The sequence below is a fragment of the Ornithorhynchus anatinus genome, chromosome 4, assembly GCF_004115215.2.
Source record: "Ornithorhynchus anatinus isolate Pmale09 chromosome 4, mOrnAna1.pri.v4, whole genome shotgun sequence".
NCBI lineage: Eukaryota > Metazoa > Chordata > Mammalia > Monotremata > Ornithorhynchidae > Ornithorhynchus > Ornithorhynchus anatinus.
Window position 1 is genome coordinate 57,889,415 of NC_041731.1, and position 16,701 is coordinate 57,906,115.

A 16,701-nucleotide genomic window follows, 5' to 3' on the forward strand; every position below is an offset into this window, starting at 1 on the left:
TCTCATTGGATAGGTCCCCCGCCCTTCATCGGATAGGCCCCGCCCCTCCCCGGAGCCCCCGCCTCTCATTGGATAGATCCCCCGCCCCTCAGCGGATAGGCCCCGCCCTTCTCAGGAGCCCCCGCTTCACATTGGATAGGTTCCCCCCCTCACTGGATAGTCCCCGCCCCTCCCCGGAGCCCCCGCCTCTCATTGGATAGGTCCCCCGCCCTTCATCGGCTAGACCCCCGCCCCTCCCCGGCTTCCCCGCCTCTCATTGGCTAGCTCCCCGCCCTTCATCGGCTAGGCCCCGCCCCTCCCCGGTGGCCCCGCCCCCCGGCCCCTGGGCAGCCTCTCTCCTCCCTCGGCCCCGCCCCTTCCCCGAGCCCCGCCCCCCGGTCCCGGCCCTGGGAGGCCCTCGGCGGCCTAGCTGCGGCGCCCGCCCGGCTCTGCAGCGCTGCACCGCTGCCCGGCACTGCAACGCTGCACCGCTGGCCCTGCACCGCCCTGCACCGCCCTGCACTGCACTGCCCGGCCCGGCCCGGCCCGGCCCGGCCCGGCCCGGCCCGGCCCGCGGAGCCCCGGAGGCAGGAGAGGCCCGGGCCCCGCCGCGCCCATGGAGGAGGAACAAGGTGAGGCTCCCTCCTCTCCTCTCCTCTCCTCTCCTCTCCTCTCCTCTCCTCTCCTCTCCTCTCCTCTCCTCTCCTCTCCTCTCCTCTCCTCTCCTCTCCTCTCCTCTCCTCTCCTCTCCTCCCCCTCCCCCTCCCCCTCCTCTCCGGGCCCCCGCCGCCCCCATCGAGGCCCTGCAGCCCAAAGGCCTCCGCAACCCGGCGCCCCTCCCTCCTACGCCCGGCGACGGCCAGCCCCTCATCACACCTACAGATACACAGATACATACATACGTATAAGATATATAGAGATATATGATGCACATATAAGATCTGTGTGTGTATATAAATATATATATATATATATATACACACCCCTGGAAGCACCTGCGGGGAGGGGCGGGGAGGGGGTGCAGGTGGGCTCTCACCTGCACCAGTTGCGGGGGTGGGGAGGGGGAGCCACTAATGACACCTAGAGATAGAGAGATAGCTTCATATAAGATATATGTATGTCTACATATGTGTGTATGTATATAAGATGTGTATATACGTGTGTGCGCGCACATATATACACATATGTGTGTGCATATATATGTACACCCGCATATGTATACATACACATATATGTGTGTGTATATATATGTATGTATACACACACACACGTATACACACACACATACACACACCCACACATATACATACATACACCCACACATATACATACACACACACATGTATGTGTGTAAATATATGTGTATACACACACACACACACATATACACATACACACCCCTGGAAGCACCTTTAGCAAGGCACGGGGAGGGGGTGCAGGTGGGCACTCACCTCCACCCCGCGGGGAGGGGCAGCCACTCATCACACCTAGAGATAGAGATATGTATGTATATGCATATAGATGTGTGTATATATCTGTATCTATATATGGACAGATATAGATATCTATATATGCATACATACACACACACCCCTGGAAGCACCTTTGGGGAGGGGCAGGGAGGGGGTGCAGGTGGGCACTCATCTCCACCGGTTTGCGGCGGGAAGCCAATATATATTGGGTATATATGCACCCATATATATGCATGTGTATATATGTGTGTGTTTGTGTATATGTGTGTGTGTGTGTGTGTGTGTGTGTATATACACCCCTGGAAGCACCTTTGGGGGGGACGGGGGTGCAGATGTGCACTCATCTGCACCAGTTGCGGGGGCAGGGGGAGGGGGAGCCACTAATGACACCTAGAGATAGATACATATTTATATGCACCCCTGGAAGCACCTTTCCGGGGGAGCGGTGCAGATGTGCACTCACCTGCACCAGTGGGGGGGAGGGAGAGCTACTAATGACACACACACACACACACACATATATATAATAATGTTGGTATTTAAGCACTTACTATGTGCAGAGCAGGGTTCTAAGTACTGGGGTAGATACAGGGTCATCAGGTTGTCCCATGTGAGGCTCACAGTTAATCCCCATTTTACAGATGAGGTCACTGAGGCACAGAGAAGTGAAGTGACTTGCCCACAGTCACACAGATGACAAGTGGCCGAGCGGGGATTCGAACCCATGACCTCTGACTCCCAAGCCCGGGCTCTTTCCACTGAGCCACGCTGCTCCTCTATACACCCCTGGAAGCACTTTGGGGGGGGTGCAGTTGTGTACTCACCTGCACCAGTTGGAGGATGGAGGGATGGGGAGCCGCTAATAATGTTGGTATTTGTTAAGCGCTATGTGCGGAGCACTGTGCTAAGCACTGGGGTAAATACAGGGTAGTTGGGCTGTCCCACGTGAGGCTCACAGTTAATTTTACAGATGAGGTAACTGAGGCACGGAGAAGTGAAGTGACTTGCCCACAGTCACACAGCTGACAAGTGGCAGAGCTGGGATTCGAACCCATGACCTCTGACTCCCGAGCCCGGGCTCTTTCCACTGAGCCACGCTGCTTCTCCTATTTATATATGCACCATTTACATACCTATTTATACAAATAGGTATGTATGTATATACACCATATACATGCATATTTATATATCCACCATCAACATACACCCCTGGAAGCACCTTGGGGGGGGCAGGGCAGGGCAGGTGTGCAGATTTGCACTCACCTGCACCAGTGGAAGGGGGCGGGGAGGGAGAGCCAGTAATGACACCTATTTATAAATATATATACACACAGCTTGGCACATAACAAGCATTCAACAAATACCAACATTATCCCATTTAGACCGTGAGCCCGTCATTGGGCCGGGATGGTCTCTCTCGGTGGCCCAGTTGTCCATTCCGAGCGCTTAGTCCAGTGCTCTGCACATAGTCAGCGCTCAATAAATACTATTGAATGAATGAATAATGTTGGTATTTAATGATAATAATGTTGGTATTTGTTAAGCGCTTACTATGTGCCAAGCACTGTTCTGAGCACTGGGGGGGGGGGGGGGCGGATAAAAGGTGATGAGGTTGTCCGCCGTGGGGCTCACAGTCTTCATCCCCATTTTACAGAGGAGGGAACTGAGGCCCAGAGAAGTGAAGCGACTTGCCTAAAGTCACCCAGCTGACAACTGGCAGAGCCGGGATTAGAACCCACGACCTCTGACTCCCAAGCCCAGGTTCTTTCCACTAAGCCACCTTGCTTCTCTGTGGTGATGATGATGGTATTTGTTAAGCGCTTACTATGTGCCAACCACTGTCCTAAGCGCTGGGGCAAGTATAAGGTAGTCAGGTTGTCCCACATGGGGCTTACAGTCTTAATCCCCATTTTAAAGACTCATTCAATCGTATTTACTGAGAGCTTACTGTGTCCAGAGCACTGTACTAATGAAGGAACTGAGGCACAGAGAAGAGAAATGAAGTGACTTGCCCAAAGTCACACACCTGACAAGTAGCAGGGCCTGGATTAGAATCCATGACCTCTGACTCCGAAGCCCGTGCTCTTGTTCTTGTCTGTCCGTCTCCCCCGATTAGACTGTAAGCCAGTCGAAGGGCAGGGACTGTCTCTATCTGTTACCGATTTGTACATTCCGAGCGCTTAGTCCAGTCCTCTGCACATAGTAAGTGCTCAATAAATACTATTGAATGAATGAATGAATGAATGAATGAATGAAGCCACACTGCTTAGCTATATATATAGAGGGCGAGATACGCACATATCTCTTTCTCTCTCTGTATATATATATATATATATACACACACACACACACACACACACATTTGATGGTATTCATGACTGACTGCTTGCTCTGTTTTTCTGTCTGTCTCCCCCTCTTAGACTGTGAGCCTGCTATTGGGCAGGGATTGTCTCTATCTGTGGCCAAATTGTGCTTTCCAAGCGCTTAATACAGTGCTCTGCACACAGTAGGTCCCAGCTCTGCCACTTGTCAGCTGTGTGACGGTGGGCAAGTCACTTAACTTCTCTGTGCCTCAGTTACCTCATCTGTAAAATGGGGATTAAGACTGTGAACCCCACGCGGGACAATCTGATTACCCTGTATCTACCCCAGCGCTTAGAACAGTGCTTGGCACATAGTAAGCGCTTAACAAATACCAACATGTAATAAATACAATTGAAGGAGTGAATGAATATATATATATACACACACACGCATATATTATGATATTTGCTGAGCACTTACTATGTGACAGGCACTCTACTAAGTCTTGAGGTGGACACAAGCAAATCGGGCAGTCCCTGTCCCGCATGGGGCTCACAGTCTCAATCCCCATTTTACAGATGAGGGAACTGAATCACAGAGAAGGGAAATGATGTGCCCAAGGTCGCACAACAGACAAGGGGCAGAGGCAGGATTAGAACCCACAACCTTCTGACTCCCAGGCCCGTGCTGTAGCCACTACGCCATGGTTGGACTCTGCAACATGTAGATTAATGCATGTAATAATAATAACAGTATTAATGATGATGGTGTTTGTTGAGCACTTACTGTGTACCAAGCACTGTTCTAAGCACTGGAGTGGATACAAGAAATCGGGATGTCCCACGTTCAGCCGCTTGCCAGCTGTGTGACTTTGGGCAAGTCACTTAACTTCTCTGTGCCTCAATTACCTCATCTCTAAAATGGGGATGAAGACCATGAGCCCCATGTGGGACAACCTGATCACCTTGTATCCTCCCCAGCGCTTAGAACAGTGCTTTGCACATAGTAAGTGCTTAACAAATGCCATAATTATAATAATAATTATTATTATTATGGAGCTCACTGTCTTAATCCCCATTTTACAGATGAAGGAACTGTGACCTAGAGAAGGGAAGTGACTTGCCTAGGGTCACACAGAAGACAAGAGGCAGAGCCAAGATTAGAACCCAGGTCCTTATGACTCCCAGGCCCAGGCTGTATTCACTAGGCCATGCTGCATTTCTGGAAACTGGGCAATATTTTGCCCCAGGAAATATTCCGGGGGTGTGATAATGAGTTGCTCTAATTTAGACTTTAAAAAAATATATATATATATATATTATATATATATAAAGTAACCAAGTGGGAAGAGGGCGTTGGAAGAATTCAGTGAAAGGGTGGATGACTATTCTCTTGTTCTTTTCATGTTCCATCTCTACTTCTTTCTGTTTGCAGATTTTAAAATGTAAACGTTCATGTCCATTTAAGACCTTTTAAGAAAACAGTTCTGGAACCAAACAGCTTTTTAAAATTGTTCTTTGGCTACAATTATGATTTTTTTTGCCTTCATCTTTTGGATATGTGATCTCTGTTGACCAAGCAACCCTCACTTTTAAACCCTTCATATGTATCATTTGATACTCCTTTCTTCCCATGATTAATTGCAATAATATGTGAGGTAGGACTAATAATAATAGCTGTGGTATTTCTTAAGCGCTTACTATGCGCCGGGCACTGTAGTAAGCGCTACGGTGGATACAGGCAAATTGGGTTGGACATAGTCCCTGTCCCATGTGGGGCTCTCAGTCTCAATCCTCATTTTATAGACGAGGTAACTGAGGCACAGGGAAGTGACTTGCTCAAGGTCACACAGCAGACAAGTGGCAGAGTCGGAATTAGAACCCATGACCCTCCTACTTCCAGGCCCGTGCTCTATCCACTACTCTATGCCACTTCCCACCAATACCCCGGGTCTTTCCTTTATTGCCTTAGTGATTGGGTTCTAACTAAAAGGGTAAAATATTGAAAACTCCAAAATTACAGTAACCTGAAGTGCCTTAGTTTATTACATTTCAAAGAGCAAAGGTATCTTTGATGTTGGGCCCTCTATCGCTTATTTTTCGCATTGTGTATCCTAAAATGAGGCTGTGGAATTTTTTTATAAGATGACAACTCTTTATAGTTTTAGTTCTTTTCAAAAGGGGAGGAGGCATTCTTAGAAAAATTCATCAGTGAAAGAACTTGTAGGGTTCACATTCAGAAAATATTTAAAAGTGTTTATCCCCAGCCACAGGTTGTCACTGTGATATAAAGGGCCTGAGAAGGCTTTCATTTTTGCTCTTCATCTTGGTACCCTAGAAACTTAATCATGATAGTTTTGTGCAGTAATTCAATGGCTAAAAATATGTGTTACTTATAATACTAAGTAAAGACATTAATGTGACTCTAAATTGCTTAAAATATGTGCTACTTATAATACTAACTAAAAATATAGTAGTGTGACTATATAGTTGTATCTAATCATGGCCACAACAGTTGTGTAACCTTGAGTACGTCACTTTTGTTCTCTGTGCCTCAGTTCCCTCATCCGCAGAATGGGGATTCACGACCTGTTCTCCCTCCTACCTAGACTGCAAGCTCCATGAAGGACCTGATGATCTTGAATCTACCCCAGTGTTTAGTACAGTGCTTGGCGTAGAGTAAGCGCTTAACGAATACCAAAATTATCAACTGCATCCTGCTGAAAAGCAATTCAGTGTATTTTATAGTTCGGTTGATTCTAGAAATTCATCTTTCTGGATTCATGGTCTGCACAGCGAATACGGTAGCAAACGTTCCCCGATTTTCTCCTGTTCCCCCATATTCTTTTAGAGGAATTGGTCAAGAGAGTGGTGAAGGAGGAGCGGTTCATTCTCTCCCTCCCTTCCAGAGGCTGATTTGGAATATTGGGGTAGTTTGTCCTGGGCCCCGGGCGTTAGGTGTTCTGTCCACGTAAGCAGCAAAGCTGTTCAGTCTGGGAGAGATTGGCTTGCGTGGGATCCCGGGAGCCGGTGTTTCACAGGCTCTGTTTCAGGAGAAGCAAAATGGGACTATGGAGATGGTTAAGGGACCAGAACTCCAGCAGCAGTGAAGAGTTCTCCCCTACACCCCTCCCAGACAGACAGCCTCACCCTCCTAGGTTGACCTTTAGACCCTCTGTTGCCCACAGACGATTTGAGGGGCAAAGATAAGAATAATGAAGAATTAATGACCTTTTGGAGCATCAGATGATCCATTTGAACCTAAAATTACATGGGAATGGACAGTAGAGCCTATGGGGCTGTAGCCCAAATAAATCCTCAATTTAATTGACCATCCTCATTTATTCCTTCAGTCGTATTTATTGAGCGCTGACTCTCCGCGAAGCAGTGTACTTAAGTGCTTATTTCGTATCCCCTAAGGTAGGTCTTGGGAAAATCTTAAATGGGTATCACTGTAGAGACTGGCTCAGGATTGTTCCAGACTTGAGCACAGGTGTGGGGTCGGAGGATCTAGGTTCTAACCCGGGCTCTGCCCCTTTTTTAAATGTTATTTGTTAAACGCTTATTGTGTGCCAGTCACTATACTGAGTACTGGGGTAGATAACAAGCTATTTGGGTTGGACACAGTCCATGTACCTACATGGGACTCTCAGTCTTAATCCCCATTTTACAGATGAGGGAATTGAGACACAGAGAAGATCACACAGGTCACACAGGCAAGTGGCGAAGCCGGGATTAGCAACCCAGATCCTTGCGACTCTCTGGCGTGTGATCTCTCCACTAGGCCATGCTGCCCCTTGTCTGCTGTGTGACCTTGGGCAAGTCCCTTAATGTCTCTGTGTCTCAGTTCCCTCACTTGTAAAATGGGGATTAAATCCTACTCCCTCCTCGGACTGTGAGCCTTGTGCGGGACAGGGACCGTGTCCAATCTGATTGTCTTGTAGCCACCCCAGTGCTTAATACAGTGCTGAACAAGTGCCCTAATACTAATATCACTTTTGCTTTCACAGCTAATGCAGAAATAGGAAATATTAACTCTTATTTTAGTAGCCAATTTCAGGGCGAAATTCCCAGTTTGTGAACTTCCGCCCTGAAGCTTCTTGCTGCTTCTCTTCCATGCTGCCTGCCATTGCCGGCTTCCTATTGGGGGTAAAAGTGGGGCAAAGAGAGAAAAGGAATTTTTTTTGATGAATCAGCTGTAATTTTTCCATTTGATGAGGCAAGAGACTGAAACAGTTGACTGAAATGAGTGTTTTGGATTATCTGAGAAGTTGATTTATCCATGTTGTCCTTCACTGGAGGCCTGGCATCCAGCTGAAACATGAAAAGTTGAAACATGAGTAAAATGCCCAAGTTGGCATGGTGTAGGGTGGGTTGCCATTTACTAGTCTAGAGAATCAGACTGTATTCTACAATTTTGTAATGCGTCGCCGACGGAATAAAATAATATAAACTGCTTTTCCCTTGAAAGGTTCAGAAGGTGATATAAATCCAAGAGCCGAACTCAAAGGTTTGTTAGAATGTCAAGATGGGACCTTCCTATTTCATTGCCGTCTTACTACTTTAGAGTAAGAAAACCACCTTTTCGGAAATCTAATCTGCAGTGGAATTCTAGGAGAATTTTATTAGGTTCAAGATAACATCGCAGTACATTTCTAGTGCTCCTTTCAATGCGATACCGAGGTGATTAACTCCAAGTATTGAATTAAAACAATTTGGCAGGCTTCATAATGAAATAACTCTCTGAAATATTTTAAGGAGCGACAACCGAACTGCGACAAAGAAAGAAACCAAGCTGCTCAGGAAAGGAAGAAGCAAGCCTCGGGAAAACCAAAGACGCTCCCACCTCGGGGAAGTCACCAAGATGTAAGTATCGTTGGTTTTACGGTGTCGCTTTTGCCCATCGTGTATTTGGCTCTTTAACATTTTCGCCCACTCCTTTGGAGAACTCATTCATTCCCATGGCTTCAACTACCACCTCTATGTGGCTGATTCCCAAATCTCCGTCTCCAGCCCTGATCTCTCTCCCTCTCTGCAGTCATGCATTTCCTCTTGCCTTCAAGACATCTCTACTTGGGTGTCCTGCTGTCACCTCAGACTTCACATGTCCAAAACAGAATTCCTTATCGTCCCGTCCAAACCCCATCCTCCCCATGATTTTCCTATCGCTGCAGACGGCACCGCCATCCTTCCTATCTCACAAGCCCGTAACCTTAGTGTTATCCTCGACTCATCTCTCTTATTCAACCCAAATGTTCAATCTGTCATTAAATCCTGAGTTCAACCTTCACAACGTTGCTAAAATCTATCCTTTCGCCTCTATCCAAGCTGCTACCACGTTAATCTGAATTCTCATCCTATCCCACTTTAATAATAATACTAATAATTATGGTTTTTGTTAGCCGCTTACCTTGTGCCAGGCCCTTTACTAAGCACCGGGGTGGATCCAAGGTAATCGGGTGGGACACAATCCCTGTCCCATTAAGGGGCTCACATGCTTTGATTACTGCATCGGCCTTAGACTGTGAGACCATCATTGGACAGGGATTGTCTCTATCTGTTGCCGATTTGTCCATTCCAAGTGCTTAGTACAGTGCTCTGCACATAGTAAGCGCTCAATAAATACTATTGAATGAATGAATCAGCCTCTTTGCCGACCTCCCAGCCTCCTTTCTCTCTCCACTCCAGTGCATACTTCACTCTGCTGCCCAGGTCATTTTTTGCAAAAATGTTCAGTCCGTGTTTTCCCATTCCTCAAAAATCTCCCATGGTTGCCCATCCATCTCTGCATCAAACAGAAACTCCTCACCATCGGCTTTAAAACACCCAGTCGCCTTGCCCCCTCCTACCTACCTCATCTTGTTTCTCTCCTACTACGACCCAGCCCATGAACTTGGCTCCTCTAATGCCAACCTTCTCCTTGTGCCTCCATCTCATCTATCTTGCCCCTGGCCTTTCACCCACCTCCTGCCTCTGGCCTGGAAAGAGAAGCAGCGTGGCCTAGTGGATAGAGCACGGGCCTGGGAGTCAGAAGGACCTGGGTGCTGATCCTGGCTCTGCCACTTGTCTGCTGTGTGACCTTGGGTGAGTCGCTTGACTGCTCTATGCCTCAGTTTCCTCATCTGGGAAATGGGGATTTAGACTGTGACCCCAGGGGGAACAGGGACTATGTCCAACCTGATTAGCTTATATCTTTCCCAGCACTTAATACAGTGCCTGGCATATAATAAGCACATAACAAATGCCATTAAAAAAATGTCCTCCCTCTTTATTATCCAAAAGACGAATACCCTCCCCGGCTTCCAAGCCTTTATGAAGGCACATCTTCAGGAAGCCTTCTCTGACTAAGCCCTCGTTTCCTCTTTTCCGCTCTCTTTATTCATCCCTCCCTCCACCACTCAGCTCTTAGGTACCTATCTGTAATTTATTCATTTATATCAATGGCTTTCGTCCCATCTAGATTGTAAAGCTCGTCATGGGCAGGGATTGTGCCTATCCTGACTCTGTTATATTGTACTTTCCCAGGTGCTTAGTACAGTGCTCTGCACACACTAAGCACTCAGTAAATATGAATGATTCAAAATGATATCTAGGAGTTTAGCTAGCGGGTCTCATCTAATAGTATCACTAACATTTCTGTAGCATTGTGCAATCACCAATTTGTCCATTAAGTGCCTTCTTTGAGACAGGTGGATGCCCAATTCTACAGAGAAAGGAACAGGGAAGTAAAGGAAAACTTTCCCTAAATCTGTCAGGAAAATTGGGAAGGGCTCTGTAGTCCCAGGCTTTCTTGGTGCTAGGTAATGGGTTTAATTATTTTAATGGTAATAATAAAAATAATTATAATAATAATCATGTTATTTGTTAAGCACTTACTATGTTCAGAGCAGTGTTCTAAGCACGGGGAGAGTTACAGGTTAATCAGATTGTCCCACGTGGGGCTCACATCTTTTTTAATCCCCTTTTTTACAGATGAGGTAACTGAGGCCCAGAGAAGTTAAGTGACTTGCCCAAGGTCACACAGCAGACAAGTGGCAGAGCCGGGAGTAGAACCCATGATCTTTGACTCCCAAGCCCGGGCTCTTTCCACTAAGCCATGCTGCTTCTCTATGGCATTTAAGTGCTTACTGTATGCCAGACACTGTACTAAACTCTGGTATGAATACAAGCAGATTGGGTTGGACAAAGTCCCTGTCCCACAGGAGGCACACAGTCTTAATTCCCATTTTATGGATGAGAGAACTGAGGCCCAGAGAAGGGAAGAGATTTGCCCAGGGTCACACAGAAGACAAGAGGCAGAGCCGGGATTAGAACCCAGGTCCTTCTGACTCCCGAGCCCGTGCTCAATCTTCTAGGCCATGCTGTTTCTCTTCTTTTGGGAATTGCTGGACTAAATCTTAATATGGTGTGCATGAAAACCATCCTTGGCTTTTTTCCCTGTTGCTAAAAACCTTCGACAGTAGTATCAAGTGGTGTTTTGTTCAGTGGTATTTATTAAGCACTTACTGTGTGTCAGCACTGTTCTAAGCTTCTGGGGCAGATGCACGTTTATCAGGTTCAACACAATCCCTGTCCCACATGGGGCTCACAGTCTAAGAAGGAGGGAGTAGGATTTAATCACCATTTTACAGTTGAGAAAACTGAGGCACAGAGAAGTTAAGTGACATCCCCAAAGCTACACAGCAAGCAGTTGGCTGATCTGGGATTAGAACCCAAGCCTTCTGACTCCCAGGCCCATGCTCTTTCCACTAGGCAACACTGCTTCCATTTAATTTTTAACAAACTAGGAATACTGAAAAAATTCCAATCAAATGTTTGTATTTCTATTTTTCACTTTAAGTGCATTTTCTTTAATTGTTTTATTGAAATCTGTTTTTTCAGATGTATTATTTCAGCGTTTTGCAAAGCTTTTCTTTGGCTGCCTTGCAGCAGTAACAAGTGGTATGATATACGCGTTGTACCTCTCGACGTACCATGAACGGAAATTCTGGTTTTCCAGCAGGCAGGTAAGAAAACAGATTTATGTGGATGTCTTTTGTTAGTGTTTCATAAGGAGTCATATCCTGCGGGCATGTGTGGATACCAAACTAAAAAAATATTTCACCCTTGAATATTTAGAAAACTTTGAAAATTTCTGGATACATAGCTTATAGGTGGGATTCCATAATTTTTTGCATTCAGCTTAGTTAGGTGTCCCACAAAATCAACCAAAGTGGTAGGATTTGTTTCAGGACCAAAAAAAAAAAAAGGGGGTAACATGAACCTGGTTTTTGGAGGGGAGCTAGGGAAGGAAATAAGTACTTTGATAATCGTTTGGTTTTTCTTTTAGGAGCTTGAACGGGAAATCACATTTCAGGGAGACAGTGCCATTTATTACTCCTTTTATAAAGAAATGTTAAAGGCTCCTTCATTTGAAAGAGGTATGGCACTCATATTTACATTTATTTATTACCAAGTGGCTTTTATGAAATAATCAAATAATGTTCTCTAAACAGACATGAATGTCAAGGGTCTGGTACTGTTTGTCCCATTAGATCTTTTCAGGTAGGTGTAAACTGTTGGGAGTTAATGTATGTGAGGCTTTCATAAAAGAATTAATAACTTTAGTTTGAACCAGGATTATATTTTAGGACTAATGGAAATGCTTAGTCTTTTTTATGATTATCCTTTTCCTTTCCCCTTGCTCATATAATAATGATAATAATGATGGTATTTGTTAAATGTGTACTATGTACCAAGCACTGTTCTAAGCACTGGGGTAGTTATGAGGTAATCAGGTTGTCCCATGAGGGGCTCACAATCTTAATTCCCATTTTACAGATGAGGGAACTGAGGCCCAGAGAAGGGAGTGACTTGCCCAAAGTCACACAGCTGACAAGTGGTGGAGGCGGGATTAGAACCCTCGACCTCTGACTCCCAAGCCCGGGCTCTTTCCACTAAGCCAGGCTGCTTCTCCTATCGGGCTGTTCATATTCCCAGAAATTCTCGTGTACACTCCCTCTCTCTCGTATGCAAAAATGTACTAATATTAATGCACACAAACTAACAAACCCACCTACAGACTCTTGTCAGGGCCGTGATCAGCTATCGGTGCCAGCTGAGTAAAGAATTTACAACACTCTCCTTTTCCCTTTCCCCCAACTACACTGACCCCCAAGGCCATTAGGGGCCCGCTGTTCCATTGGATGGGCAGGCTTCAGTCAGTCGTATTTATTAAGCATTTACTGTGTGCAGAGCACTCTACTAAGCGCTTGGGAGACTACAGTACTGGGAGACTAACAATATAAGAATCTCATTCCCCGCCCACAACGAACTTACAGTCTAGAGGAGCGGCATTCCAGGGAGAGGAGGAAGCAGATTGGATGGGGAAAATGTCTTTTGTTCCTCCTCCTTCCTATCCTCCGCTAAGACCAGGAAAAGGGCCTAAAGCCTGGCCTCGGTTTTCCCCTGGGGCAGGGACAAGGACCGGACTAGGAGTTAGGTGGGATGAAGGAGAAGGAATTGGAGACACTTGTTGATTAGTGGGTTGTGGGGAAGAGGAGGAGGGAGGCGAGAAGGCTGGAGGCTGGGAGCCATTCTGTCAGCCGGGACAGGGACAGACCACAGTGCAAAACCGGCCGCTGGGGAAAAAGCAGACCTTTTCTGCCAGGACTTGCTGAGGTTCAGTCTTAGCCCCTTTCGGTTGAACATTTTGTAGTCCTGCACCTCCAGGTTTGTCATTCCAAGCTATGTGTCCCAAGTGACTTTCCCAAGGTCATACAGCAAGTGATTGGCAGAGCGGGATTAGAACCCAGGTCCTCTGACTCCCAGGCCTGTGCTCTTTTCCCTTAGGCCACACTGCTTCTCAGCAGAGCGGAGGTGACATTGATTCCTCTTCTCTTGTCCCTTCCTTCTGCTCCTATGTCTGCCCCTCCTCTTTTCTCAGCTTTTACAGATAATCACTGCTGGGTTATATCTCTGAACAACTCAGCAAATATGTACTGCTAAAAGCCCTCACCACTTCAAACACATCATCTTTTCATTTACCTACATTCTTTCTTTAAAATGATGGATGTCTTAATTGCCTTTCTGATTTATTGCCCTCACCAAATGCTTAGTAGAGTACGCTGAACTGCATTAGTGTTCAGCAGATACTAATATTAGTATTAATTGATCTGTATGCCATAGTAGTATTTTTACTGGATAATTGATTTCTTTGTTCTTTTTTAATTTAATCACTACTATTTAACGTACAAAAACTCTAGTGTCATCAAATACAGTCATTCATTCATTCAATAGTATTTATTGAGCGCTTACTATGTGCAGAGCACTGTACTAAGCGCTTGGAATGAACAAGTCGGCAACAGATAGAGACAGTCCCTGCCATTTGACGGGCTTACAGTCTAATCGGGGGAGTCATCTAGGTATGTGTTCAGTGGGGGTTTGGGATAAACTGCAGATGTGGGGAAGACTTTTTTCATTATCACAGTTTTCTTAAAATAGTATTTGTTAAGCACTTACTGTGTGTGCCGGGCACTATACTAAGTACTGGGTTTGATGTAAGCTAATCAGGTCAGACACAGTCCATGTCCCACATGGAGTTTACAGTCTTAATCCTCATTTTACAGGTGAGGTACCTGAGGCACAGAGAAGTGAAGTGACTTGCCCAAAGTCGGGCAGCAGACAAGTGTCAAAGCTGAGATTAGAACCCAGGTCCTTCTGACTGTAAGGCCCATGGTGTGGTCACTAGGTCATGCCGCTTCTCCAAATTCCTGAAAATTCCTTGATAGTTCATTGACTTCTCTGATCAAAACAGTGCAGTTTGGATAGTTCGACTATCTACTCTCTCTCCACCTTTCTCTCTGCTTCTCATTACAGCCTCTCTCCCCCTCCCTCCCCACATGCGTCTAATTGTTTGGGTGAAACTCTGTGCCGTGTTGTTTTAGAAGGTACAATATTCACCAAATGTCGAGTCCTGGTTCTGGGCCTTGTAATGAGTCGAATAGACTGCAGAAGGAGCACACTACGACCCAAGGCTGGAAAAATGTCTCCCTGTCCTTGTTCCTACTTATACCATAAGCCCTCCGTGGGGTAGGGACTGTGTCCGGCCTGATCATCTTGTATCTGCCCCAGTGCGTAATATAGTGCTTGGCACACAGTAAGTGCTCAAAAAGTATCATAATCATAATTATGATTGCCATCAGTAATTATTAATGGCAAGCAGAAGGTGCTGGCTCTTGCCAGTTCTGATAGGGACAAAGGCCCTATTGTTCCACTGATTTAGAATGTTTCTTGAAGGAAACAGGGGCCCGGGAGACAGGACACCTGCGTTCTAATCCCTACTCTGGTAATTGCTTGCTGTGTGACCTTGGGCAAGTCATTTCACTTCTCTGTGCCTCAGTTCCCTCAACTGTAAAACGGGGATTAAAGACCTCTTTTCCTTCCTGCTTAGACTCTGAGCCCCGTGCGGGACAGGGACCGTGCCCGACCTAATGAACTTGTACCTACGCCAGCCCTTAGAATAGTGTTTGACATACAGTAAGCATTTAGGAAAGACCATTAAAAAAAAGCACTCAGAAAAGTGAATGCTAGAATTCTACTGCGGATGCTGATATCATCAGCTGGACTCCAGTTCTGTACAGAAACTGGTTCTAACCAAGAATATGGGAAAAGGAAGAGTATTAGCATGCCCCATTGGGTTACAAGGAAGATATCCATTTGGCCCCTCACTCAGGGTCACATCCAGAGAGCTTCCAGTACTCTACCGGTCTCGACTATGGGAAGGAGAGTCAAGCAGAGGCCTTGACATATAGTAAGCGCTTAACCAATACCAACATTATTATTACTATCCATTCCATTCCTAGCTTGGGCAATGGCTAGTGAGTGGAAGGCAATCTGCTCTAAGTCAAAACTCACCTGTGTGTGCATGGGAGAGAGTCACAGGCAGAGACTCGTTTACTGTACAAAAGGAGACAATGGTAAACAGTGCTTGGCACACAGTAAGCGCTTAACAAATACCAAAATTATTATTAAACCACTTTCATATTTTTACCAAGAAAACTCTCTGGATCCACTACCAGAACGATTGCAGGTGGAAGTGGGGCGTTGTGGGAGAGATTTGTCCATGGCGTCGCTATGGGTCGGACGCAACTCGACAGCATAAGACAACAGTTCATTCAGCCGACTCTGTAGTTGTTTGTGGGTGTAGTAAGAGTGAAGTTCCAAACTTCGGGGATTAGTGGAAGAAATAGGTAAAGCAAATGCTTCCTATAGTTCATGCCACTGAAACGACGTATTAAATATGTTTGTAAAACAAATACATCTTTCCACTGCCTCATGGGCAAGCCATTTAACTTCTCTATGCCTCAGTTACCTCATCTATAAAATGGGGATTTTACAGACAGGGGACAACTTGATTACCTTGTATCTAACCCAGGTCTTAGAACAGTGCTAGGCACATAGTAAGCACTTAAGCATTATTATTATTATTATTACTATTCTATGAATCCCTTCTGAAATTTACACCAATACTTGTGAAAAAGAAATGTTGACTATGGATGTTAGAAATTTTGATATTAACTTGCTGCATTGTATTCTTCTTGAAAGGCTTAAGCCCATTTTTACTTACACATGTGAATGTGTTGGGGCTCTCAGGAAACCTTATTATTCTGATAACTCTAAGGCAAGTGGTTGTGAAATTGATGTAGAAGCAAGATAAGTGGTCTGTAAAAGAACTTCTCTGTCCTTAGGTGTTTATGAGCTGACACATAACAACAAAACAGTGTCACTGAAGACCATAAATGCAGTGCAACAGATGACTTTGTATCCAGAACTGATTGCCAGCGTACTCTATCAAGCAACTGGTAGTGAAGTCAGTATTTCTCTTGTGACATTTCAGTGTTTACATTCTCATGCACTGGAGGCTGCTTAAAATGGCCACCATCTTAGCATGCTCGGTTGGATGCATT

The 16,701-nt window shown here is 45.7% G+C and overlaps 1 protein-coding gene across 2 annotated transcripts in view; it reads left to right on the forward strand.

Annotated features, from left to right (window-relative positions):
* Window positions 1–554: 554 nt before the first annotated feature.
* Window positions 555–16,701, forward strand: part of DPY19L4 (dpy-19 like 4) — a 48,649-nt gene continuing 32,502 nt past the window's right edge. For both annotated transcript variants that reach the window (XM_029063359.2, XM_029063360.2), the window contains exons 1-5: window positions 555–611; window positions 8,513–8,620; window positions 11,636–11,760; window positions 12,084–12,174; window positions 16,483–16,604. In XM_029063359.2, coding sequence (XP_028919192.1) covers window positions 596–611; window positions 8,513–8,620; window positions 11,636–11,760; window positions 12,084–12,174; window positions 16,483–16,604 — 462 coding nt within the window. In that variant the 5' untranslated portion in view covers window positions 555–595. The remainder of the gene's footprint in view (window positions 612–8,512; window positions 8,621–11,635; window positions 11,761–12,083; window positions 12,175–16,482; window positions 16,605–16,701) is intronic.